This window comes from Octodon degus, unplaced genomic scaffold (assembly GCF_000260255.1).
Source record: "Octodon degus isolate 3935 unplaced genomic scaffold, OctDeg1.0 scaffold00103, whole genome shotgun sequence".
NCBI lineage: Eukaryota > Metazoa > Chordata > Mammalia > Rodentia > Octodontidae > Octodon > Octodon degus.
Genome location: NW_004524679.1, coordinates 5,849,877 through 5,862,035, shown reverse-complemented (window position 1 = coordinate 5,862,035; position 12,159 = coordinate 5,849,877). Strand labels below are relative to the sequence as shown.

General features: G+C 35.9%; 1 protein-coding gene across 1 annotated transcript in view; it reads left to right on the top strand.

Annotated features, from left to right (window-relative positions):
• The window catches only part of Chm (CHM, Rab escort protein 1), a 309,216-nt gene that overhangs the window by 75,987 nt on the left and 221,070 nt on the right, over window positions 1–12,159 (top strand). Inside the window, exons 3-5 of the mRNA XM_012516367.2 lie at window positions 3,880–3,952; window positions 7,109–7,233; window positions 10,342–10,457. Coding sequence (XP_012371821.1) covers window positions 3,880–3,952; window positions 7,109–7,233; window positions 10,342–10,457 — 314 coding nt within the window. The remainder of the gene's footprint in view (window positions 1–3,879; window positions 3,953–7,108; window positions 7,234–10,341; window positions 10,458–12,159) is intronic.

The following is a 12,159-nucleotide window of genomic DNA, read 5'->3' as shown; positions in this document are numbered from 1 at the left end:
AAATTAAATAGTTCAAAACAATTCAATTAAGAAAAGGTTTTCATGATAGTAAAGAATTACTAAGAATAAAACATAACATAAATACTGCAATGGCAAATATATGACCAGCACTTCTAACAGTTTGGGGATAGGATATCACACAAAGTTCTAGTATGCTGTGGATATGGACAGTGCCCATGATGCTTACTGGTGGATAGGTGTCACTTGTGAGACTCAGCTACTATATTTCCTTGTTATCCACCCTGTAGACCAGGATAGAATTGTGCCCCATAGGGTGCAGGAGAAATCCACTTGTAGAGTATGCTGATGGACATGAAAAAATCTAATATCCAATACCACAATCTTAACAGGAGACCTCAACATCCCCTTGTCCCAAAAAGATAGGTCAACCAGACAAAAAAATAGGAAAAAAGTAGCAGAACTGAACCAGAGCTTGGAACAAATGGACTTAGTGGACATATACAGAGTGTTCCACATAACCACAGCTGAATACGCATTTTTTTTCAGCTTTGCATGGGTCATTTTCTAATATAGACCTCATACTAGTCCATAGGTGATGCTTAAGTATATGCAAGAAAACAGAATTTATCCCGTGCGTATTATCTGACCACAGTGCAATGGAACTGGAAATAAACAACAAAAGAAACCTTTCTGGTTTTTCTAACCCCATAAATACATGAAAATTAAACAACACCCTCTTCAGCAACCAATGGGTCACAGACGATATTAAACAAGAAATTTAACAATGTCTACAATTCAATGAAAATTCAAGCACAACTTATTGGAATTTATGGGATGCAATGAAAGCAGTTCTCAGAGGGAAATTTATAGCCGTGAACTCACACATTAGGAAAACAGAATGGGAATAAATAAATACCCTAATGATGCACCTCCAGCATCTGGAAAAAGAAGAGCAAACCAAACCCAGAGCCCAAAGATGGGAAGAAATCATAAAAGATTAGAGCAGAAATTAATTGATTGGAGACTTAGGAAACAGTTCAAAGAATTAACAAATCATAAAGCTGATTCTTTGAAAGACTGAATAACATTGAATAACCCCTAGCTAACCTCATCAAAAAGAAGAAAGAAATAATTCATATACAATCAATAAGGAATGAAAAGGGTGTAATTACCACAGACCCAGTGGAAATACAGAAGATCATCAGTAGTTACTTTGAGAATCTTTACTCTCACAGAATAGAAGACACAGAAGAAATGGACAGATTCCTATACCAAAACTGAATCAAGAAGATATAAGAACTCTCAATAACCCAAAGCAGCCAATGAAATATGAAATGTAATAAAAAAACCTACCGACAAAGAATAGTCCAGGACTTAATGGATTCACAGCTGAGTTCTACAAGAAATTTACAGAAGATAAAATCTCTATACTCTTCAAACACTTCAATGATATTGAAAAGGAAGCAATCCTTCCAAAATCATTCCTGGACCCAAGTGTTATACTAATACCAAAACCAGGGAAAGACACAAGTAAAAAAGAGAAGTACAGGTCAATCTCTCTCAAGAACATAGATGAAAAAATCCTCAGAATGCTAGAAAATACAATATAGCAAATCATCAAGAAGATTATACACCATGACCAGGTAAAATTCATCTCAGGGATTCCAGGATGGTTCAATATACGCAAATATATAAATGTAATACACTATATCAATAGAGCCAGATCTAAAAACCACATGCTCATCTCAGTTGATGCAGAAAAGGCTTTCTAGGCATAGAAAATTACTTATTTTTACACAGAAATTTAGAAATCTAACCATGTACAGCATTATAGCAAGACAGTCCTATGACATTTTTTTCTTGTCTCTTGTTTTCATTTGTTACTAATGAAAGTAAATCCTTATTTTAAAGAAACATTTACTTAAGAGACAGTGTGGCAGTAATTGTTATGACATGACAAGCAGTATGTATTTAGAACAACAGAATTACAGACATTCCAAGCATGACCCTACTATTACACATTGCTGTCTTCAGTGCACTTGCTTAGTTCACAGGTAGCAGCATATATAGGTATATTTCTAAGGTAAGCAGCATATATAGGTAGCATATATAGGGTGAGAATCCTACCAATTAACTGCTAGTTTCAAAAACATGCTAAAGATTCTCAGGATCATTGCCTTACCCATCTGGTGAGTATAAATGTATGGCTTTGCCCCTGTCATGTTTCCCAGCTTTTCTCCTGGCCCTCTCTTCATTGTTTAATCTTTAAGTTTTCACTTTCCTTTTAATTATGTTATACCTTTCTCTTTTTCTTTCTTCTTTAGAGTTCTTACACTACAGAGACTATGGTAATTACACATGTGGGTCTGGTTTATTTCACTTATGAGTGTATTTTCAAGTGGCATCCCCTTAAATATAAAGGCTTCAAGTTTATCATTTTTTATAGCTGAGTAATACTTCATTATATAAAAATACCATATCTTTTTCATCCATCCCTCAGGTGACGGGCATCTTGGTTGTTTCCAACATTTGGCTATCACAAATTGTGCTGCTATAAATATAGGTGCACATATATCATTCTGATGTTTTCAGTTTCTCTGGGAAAATTCCCAGTAAGGCAATAGCTCATTTAAATGGGATTTCCAGTCCAAGTTTTCTAAGGAGTTCCACACTGATTTCCATAATGGTTTCACCAATCTACATTCCCACCAGCAGTGGAGAAGGGTTTCTTTTTCCCCACAGCCTCTCCAACATTTGTAGCTCCTGGGGCGTGCTGAGATGGTGATTGAGACTGATGTGGGGCCTGCGCCTGTAATCCCAGCTCTTGGGAGACTATAAACAGGTGGATCACTTGGAGTCTGATCTGGTAGTGAGACCCTGAACATCATGTAGACCTTTCCCCAAAATATAAACAAAAAGAAAGAAAAAAATGAGAGAGGAGCAAATAAATGAAAATGGGAATAGAATAAAAAATTTCAGTGCTGTTCAGTGACATAGAACCTGCCTGGCCAGCATGAGCTTCTATATTTGATTCCTAGTATAAAAATGAAAGAAGCAAAAAGAATTTCTAGAAGTAGAATTGGAGTATGAGTTGTAGGTGGGATCCAGTGTCAAACACAGCCACCTAAATATTAATAAGTTTGCAAGGAGTGCAAAGACCACATTCATTCCAAAATTAGATTTTTGTTTCCAAAAAAATCTCTGCTTAAGTCCAGCATCTGACAAAGTTGCAGGCCTTATTTAGGAGACCTCCTGAGTTATCTAAAACAAAGTGATCATCTCTCGATTGTTTAGTGTAGAATAATGCTTAAAACAAGTATGTGAAGTAATTTTTTCCCTACTTAATTTTTCACACTTTGACAAGAGTAACTGTGTCCCAGGATCTACTTTTCTTTAATGTACAGTAATCGCTTTATCTGCTTATGTAATCAATTGTGCATGCATATATGTATATGTGAGAGAGAGAGTGAGAGACACAGAGACAGACTACTTTTGACATGGGATGTTAGTGTGATTACAGGTGTAACTGTTTACACAGAATTTAGCACGCGCGTGAACGCGTGTGCACGTGTGTGTGTTTTTGAACTGTATTAGGGATATCGTTAGAAATTTTTTGTTAAAGTGAGTCATATGTATTCACCTGTCCCATTCAGTGCCATGAAGAAGAAAGGAAACTCTAATGAGACCAAATGCATTTTTAATTCATAGTACAACAAAAATATTCTCTTTTTCTTAGAGTCCCAATTTTATTTCAGCCTATTTCTTTCATGTTAACACCCCAATTATTTGAATTTTTCAGCTCTTGAGGCAGCAGTATTAGACAAGAAAATGAGTTTAAGAGTTGTGTATAATTTGGTTGAGGATGATTACTGGTTTTATTTTTATAGTGTTTCCTTTACTCTTTTTTTTTTTTAACAGAAGAAGCTACTATGGAGGCAACTGGGCCAGTTTTAGCTTCTCAGGTCTGCTTTCCTGGATAAATGAATATCAGGTAAAGTTCTTCCTTGGTCTTTTAATTTGCTAAGTTATATTTTGTGTCATATAATCTCTGCTTTGAAAAAGTCCTAATCTTCAAATTAATATAGGTTTGATATTTTATTTTTATGTACTCATTTGATAAATGCATGCACAATCCTTCCTTAATCTTTTTTTCTGATGCCTTTATAATATAGGTATAACATTTTAAAGTTAGTTAAGTTGGAGCTTTACTGGCACCATTTAAGAACTTAGTTAAGTTGGCTGAAGAGTAATTATAAAAGCTTGATCCTATTCAATAGTTACCATGTACGTGTAAATATAATGTCAGATTTTTTTTTCTTAACTCAGTCATCTTTCATAAAATGTACCCCATTCTTTATAAAGTCTCTCAAATTACAAATTACTATTTAAGTTAATATACTTTGAACAACAATGAATGCCCCCCCACTCTTTATGGAATATACAGTCATTTGAAATGGTCTCTGTCAACAGTGGCTTTTGCATATTCCTCTAGCCACCTCAGAGAATCAATGAAAGGAGAAACGTATTAAAGTCAATAACGTTCCTAAGAGTGAGAACTTATTACTATAGCTGTTGAGCATCAAGCTGTTAGAGATCACTTATTTTATAATGTGGAGTGTTGATTATGTTAGAGTTTTCCAATTTTTATAAGACAGACTTTTTAATTTATGTAGTTTTTCATTTTATATATTTGGTACAGGGTCTTACTACACAGCTCAGACTCATAGTGATCCTCCCTCCTGTTATCAGCATCCCCAGTTCTGGGATTACAGGCATACATCAATATGCTGGGACTCTTGCTCAGCATGTTCCAGGGGCAGGCCCAGATGGCACATGGGGTGGGGATGCCAAAGCAGGTACTTAGTCCATTGAGCTTTCTTGCTGGCCTGAAGACAGCCTTTAAAATGTTCTCTAATTTTATATAAAAGGAAACATGTGGCTAGAAATGAAATTCCTGCTGGGAATATCTTACATGACATCACGAAGTACTTTCTTTAAAAATTTCAACTGTTTAGACAGTAGGAATGGTGGCTGGAGAGATAGCTTGGCAGTCTAAATACCTGCTTGGCAAGCTTAAGTACTGGGTTCACTCTCCGGTACTGCATGCCATGCCAGTGTTTCCGGGAATACCATGCCTTGCTGGCTACTGAAACCATGTATATTAATGCACACCTGTAATCCCATTGCTGTGGAGGTTGCAAATAGGAGGGTCACTATACATCTGAGCTGTGTAGTGAGACCCTGGACTAAATCAATCAATGAATCAAAGAATGATATATTGCAGAATAGTATACTCATCTAAGAATAGGATGGCTAAGGTTTTTTAAACATTTTCATGCCAGTCATATTATTGTACATTGTAGTTGTATTCATAGATTTAATGGTATACATGACTGATGGTTCAAGATGCAGTGAAGTTACTGTCTGAATAGCATTGTGAGATGAGCATGGAGAAATAAGCAGTATTTATAAAGTAATGTTTACATGAAAATTCAAACTACATGTAAATCAAGATTGCTATAAGTAGACATGTGGCTGTTTTATGTATGTGCCTAAAATACTCATATATTTCAGTTGATCAGAAACTACTTTGGACCTCACCTTTGTCACACATGTGAAAATTAACTCATATTTATGCATATTTAGTATTTCCATGAGAAAGGATACTAGAGTCTCAGAACAAGAACTACAGCAACGATAAATACCCCAGTTGACTAAATGAAAAACTTGAGAAAAAGGATTATTAGAAGTAACATTTTTAGTAGGTTATATTTATTTAAATACAAACATACTGTAGAAGAACCTTTTGTTTTGATGCTTGTTTTTTTTTCCAGGATCTTGATTTTTTTACTATAGTCTTGCCCCCTTACTTTCCCTCCTTAATCTATCATTCTTTTTTTCTGGCTAGAAATCACATTTGAAGTCATAATTTACCTGCCCTTTTACTTCTGTCAGGATAACTAATACTACGTAACATACTTTATAATAAGAGCTATCTGTCACTACTTTTCTTCAGATTAAGATATACAATTTAACACAATAAAACTTTTTAAAAATACTGAACTACTTTTGAAAGTTTAAGTTTAGAAATTTTCTGATATGTACACATGTGATAGTATAGTTTTATTTCACTCCTAGTCTGTTTAATATGTATGAAATGTCACATTTTAAAAATACTTTCTCTCGGCAGGTATAGTGGCACGTACATGTTATCATACCACTCTGGGAGGCTAAGGCAGGAGGACTGAATTTCAATCTTAGCCTGGGCAATATAGTGACTTAGCAGGGCCCTGTCTCAAAATATGATGGGTTAGGAATATAATTCAATGTGAAGGTTCTGAGTATAATCCTCAGTACAAAAATAATATTTTCTCTGAAGATTATACGTATCAAACAGTTTAAAATTTTAAACACATTAAAAAAATTGGTCCTGGACATTTGGGCAAGACATATCTTGACATCTAAAAACATCCCATATATACAAATACTGCTATGTTATGTAATTTTCTCCGTGAAATGAGTTGCTAATTACTAAAAATCTTAAGGGACCACTCTTAATCCTTAGTAATTTGCATGTTTATTATATATTCTTGTTTTTACTGCCTTTCTGAATGCAAAGTATTCATAAGTGGTTATTATAGAGTCCTTATTTATGTTATGCTGAGTATTTTTCAAAAATTCTCATTTACATTAAAATTTGATATGCCTAGTTACTATCCTTCAAAGATCTAAAGTAAATTGAGTGAAGGAAATCATCTGACTCCACTGTTTTGTCAACTAAATGTAATAAAATAAAACTTCTACTAACAAGAAATTGATCACTGGTATCTTTGTTTCTCACAATTAGAAGGTTGGTTGTCCTGTTTCTTAAGCATTATCAACACATCTGTTTGCAAATTACTATCAAAATGTCACCAATTTTGATGGAAATTTATAACATGGCTAGTTTTTGATAGCATAGAATTTTCGTACTGCTTTCCTTTCTTTAAAGCTTGCACACCGTTTGCATTAATTAAGTGACTCAGAAGTGATAAACCTTTCAGAGATTTAATGTTTTTGAAGGAAAATTATGTGTTTAAACATAAGAAATTTTCAAGAGTTCTGTTTGCTCAGGTTAATGTAAACTTCTTTTGTATGTATTGCTTAGGAAAATAATGATATCATCATTGAAAGTTCCATGTTGCAAGAACAGATCCTTGAAAATGAAGAGTCCATTGCTCTTAGTAGGAAGAACAAAACAATTCAAAATGTGGAAGTGTTTTGTTATGCCAGGTATGAAAAATGTTTGTATAGGATAAACTAAAATTAATGAGTTCTTTTTCATGTCTGCTCAGAAGCAACCAACAATGAGAATGTGATGGTGGGTATAGGAAAAATTTATATAAGTCTTGCTGTTTTTAAGTATAAATTTCCTATTTTTATATTTAGATTATAACATTTTACATTAATGCCTAACAATTTACCAAACTCTTTTAAATATATTTTCTCATTTGATCTTGTGTTAGAGTAGCATCTCGCTCAGGATGCCTTTGGGGCAGGTCTAGTAAGGCATGAGGATACGGGGATCGAGCCCCAGCATCCTGAAACTTGGAGTAGGGCAGATAGTATGAGTTAGAGAATCCTTGCTAGATTTCAGAGCTTATGGAACTTGCCAAAAGTTATGTGAATTTGGTGGAGCTCTATATTAAACCCTTGTGTTTTCTATTCCTACTTCACTGTTCTTTCAAGTACCCTATCCTTCTTGAATAAATGCATTAAATTGAATATTATAATTTTCAATTTATAAAATTGAGTAGTTATGACATACTAAAAATATGGTGACTATTTAAATTAAAAATTATTTAGTAAAAAAACACATTTCCACTAATCTCCCTCAAAATGCTCGAGTTGACTTCCAACAAAATTTTCGTATTGTTCTTGGCGCTTTCTAAAGCAGTTGTGGATGTCTTTTCTCATGAATGCCTTTATTTATTTATTTTTTTAATTTTATTTTTTATTATTTGTGGGGGGGGTGCAGCTCAGCCCAGGAGGGGGTGGGGTTGGCTGGCATGTGGTGGTGGGGGATTGAACCACTGTCTCTGTGCTTTGCTAAGCTTGTTCTAAGTAGGTTCTTTAGACCACTGAGCCATCTCACCAGCCCATGAATGTCTTTAGTTGCATTGTTCTTACTGCTTTGATGTCCTGAATTAATTCAAAATGTTTACCCTTCATGGTAATTTTTTGATTTGGGGGGAAAGACAGATGTCACATGGTACCAGATCTGATGAATGAAGTGGATTAGGAAGTAGTATAATGTTCATGCCACTTGCCACAGCATTCACTGAATTTTGTTTTCATATTTGCATAACAGCAAGATTTGTCTCTGCTTTGGGCTTCTGTTTTACTATCAGTAAAACATGAAGGATTACGACTCTGGTGGCAAACCTATGATACTTATGCTATAGTAGGCTGTTTATGTCATTGAAAGCTCTACAAGGCTTACCATTATTGGACGAGGTGATCACAGAAGTCTCCCTGAGCTCTAAGATCTTTTTTTCTTTTTTGGTGGTCTGGGGATTGAACTCAGGACCCTGCGCTTGCCAGGGAAGTGCTTAGTCTACTGAGCCATCTCCCCTTCCTAAAAAGGCAGAAGGATTTTTTTTTTTTTTGGCTGTCTCAGAATGCCTTCAGGGCAAGTGGCTAGTGTGAGTTCTGGGGATGGATCGAAACACAGCATCCTGATCCTGACTGCGTTGTTTAAGCAGGCACTTAAACAACTGAGGTAATGGGCAAGCCCCCTCTAACATAAGATTTTAGGTGCCAAGTTTCAAACTAACAAAAATGATAATTGTACCAGCAAGCTGAGAGTAGAATTTGGGCTACTTACTGTGGTGGTAAATGGCTTTCCACACGAAGAGAACCCTCATCGTATCACCATATTGTATCAGTGTCTATAGGGAAAAGCTAGATACTATTTTCAATTCTTTCTTGAAAAATAGGGGAATTTAAACTGTATTTTAGAAAGATGCATATTAAAAATGATTATAATAAACACAATCAGTTTAAGACCCAAACTTTATTATCTAGAAAATTTTCTTATTTCTTCTTAAGTAATGGTAGTGCTGTGTAGCATTTGACATTCTTAAGGATACCTTACAAAATCTGCATGAGTATCCTATTATAAACGATGAAAAGTTTTGGTACAAGTTCCTGACTCTTTGTTTTTGTGTTGTATTAATATCTGTATTACATTCTGTGGACATATATTTTGTGTCTGTATGTATTTAGTTCTACACAGTTTTATCACATAAAAATTTATGTCCCCATCACCACAGATGTTACAAAGCAGGACACTACCATTATCCCAAGGATGCTTCTTTTTGAATTTTTGTAACTGTACCTTGTCTTCTTTTTGCTTCTCTTTGTTCCCTCCCCACCAGGCTGTAACTCCTGGCAAACACTTACCTGTTTTCTAACCCTAAACTCTTCTCATTTTGAGAATATTATGCAGAGGGAACTGTGTGGTATATAACTTTCTGGCACTGTGTTTTTAAACTCAGCATACTTCTGCGAAAGTTTCTACAGGTTGTTTTGTACATCAAAGATGTATTTATTTTTTTCTGCTGAGTAATATTTAATGAAAAAGATGTAAATTGTTTAGTTGCCAATTGAAAAGCACCTAGACTTTTCCATTTTTGGCTGTTAACAATAAAGCTGTGGTGTGTTTTGTGTACAAGTTGTTATGTGAACAGTTTTCAAAGAGAAAAGTTCCTGTGAGATAAAGATTTTTTCTTTTTTTGGTATAAATATCAAACTGTAAAATTTCTGCATCATAGGGTAATTGCATGTTTAGTACTTTTGTTTTTTGTTTTATAAGTGTCAAGGTCTTTTTCCAGAAGAGTTGCAGTATTTTACTGGACTTATGTGAATAATGCAGTTTCTCCACATCTTTACCTCAAAGATGTTGCCACTTTAATTTTAGCTATTGTGAGCTGGTGCACCTCCAACCTTTTAAAAGTTAGCAGGACTCTAGGTGGCCCATCAGACTCTGGCGAATGATCTGTGGGCCGAGTGCAGGCAGGTGCAAGCTTTCTGGGTGCCTGTTCCAACCATTTAAGTTCTTTGGAGGACTCTGGGTGGTCAGCGGCACTTGTGTGAGCTGTATCCCTTAACCCCTAGCGTGAAGGTATGGAGCTTTTGCTGGTGAGGGTCCAGCCTTTTAAGGAATTTGGAGAACTCTGAGCAGCCCACAGGACTCTGGGAAGCTCTGACTTTTGGACCCTAGCATATAGGCATGGAGTTTATGCTGGCACTGGTCCAAACTTTTAAAAGCTTAGGATGATTCTGGGCAACCCATGGGATCCTGGTGAATCTGGTTCACATTCACCACTTATACTGAAGCTTTGTTGAGTATCGGCCACTCGCCTCTACTAGTAATGAGAGCATTGGTGAAGCCTACCCTGCTCCCCACTGTTTCAGAAATCTTATTGACCCACACCCCACCACTTCCACCACTTGTAAGTCTGGGTGATTATTGCGAGCTTCAAAAATGCCAAAACACAAGAGCAAAAGGCAGTCTTAATCTTCCAGCCCACTCAGAACAAATTTGGAAGATAAAGATGTACAACTTGGAAATCACACACCTGAAATTTCTGAAATGATAGCAACTGAAGTAAAGAAACAAGCCCATCAGGCTAGAGAAGAAATAAGATCAGAAATAATCTTGCAGGTCAAAAAAGAAATGACAACAATTGAGAAAGAATTGCTCAGCACAGCTAAAGAAGACATAGATTAAAAAAAAATAGAGGAGAATAGAAAAACGATGGAAACACTGAATGAACAATACAGGAAAGAATTAGAATGCATGAAACAGATTCAAACAAATATCCAGGAAATTAAAAATTCCATTGAAAGTGGCAAAACCTCTTGAACAAAGCTGAAGATAGACTTTTAGACCTTGAAGGCAGCAGTGTAGTTAATGAACGTGAAAGGAAAGATCTCTTAAAAGCAACAAGGGCTTTGTTAGCAGTGCAGATAGTGAGAGGAGGTGGGTTTGCGGGGCTGCTTGCCCTACCTGAGATGGACTCTCAGGGATGGTGTCAGAAGGTGATAGTTGCATTACCAATCTGCTAGCTTTGGATACTGCAAGGCTGAAAGAGCAGCTGCAGTGATGGGGAAGTGATGCCCATAAGGTCCTCAGATGGGAGGCCTGGTTTTCACCTGCCATCATGGGTGTCATCTCTCTGGTATTTCTGTTTATTATCTAGATCCATTTGTTCTGTCCAGTGTTTTCTGTTTTGTTATGTTTTTGTGCTTGGCTGATTACCTTGTTCCCATTCTAGCATGTAGAATTTTTGGATCTAAGAAATTACCATTGAACAACAGCAAAGAGGCCATGAAATTTGCAGCAATGTAGTAAAGACTCGATGCAGAACTGTGGGCTGGTGGAAACACCTCTTTATACTAAAGGAAGAAAAGCTGAAAATGTACTTTATGACCATGATCATTTCTCTTCCTGATGTTACTTGGGTGGGATAGCAAGTGCATACCTTGCTTCTCACCTGCCTGATAGTAACTCTCCTACTGTCGCTTCCTGGACTGAACAAACATGGCATCATTTCAAAGTATAATGGAATGGCCAAAATGGTAATAAACAAGCTTGTGAAACAAAATAAAAAGAAAAATGAATACTACATCTGCTTCATTTAGTGTAATTAATGGAGTATGCATTGCCCCTGAGAATAGTTTCTACCTAGCTGTGTGGATACCGAAATGCTACAGAAGTAGCTCATTGCTTTCTCTCACTCTACCCTTAGTACAAATTTATACTTGCCAGTTAAGCTTTTGGCATAGTGTGTTTGTGTTAATTGTAGCTAAATACATTCTTGTTAGTTCACCTTCAGTGGACAACTCACTGGTAGGTAAGGCTTGTTTTGATTCTTCTCACCTGGTGTTAACTGAATCCTTACATTTTTTTTTGAGGAATCGGAGTTTGAACTCAGGCCCTTGTGCTTGCCAGGGAAGTGCTTATTACACTGAGCCATCTCCCCGACCCCTGAATCCTTACTTTTGAGAACTTCCTTTAAAATAATACAGTGGTGAATTTATTCTTTGCCATGAAAATATTTCACTTCTCCATTATATTTGAAAGATAGTTTTGCAGGATATATCAGTCTGGGTTGGAATTTGTTTTCTTGCAAGACTTGAAGTACTTTGCTC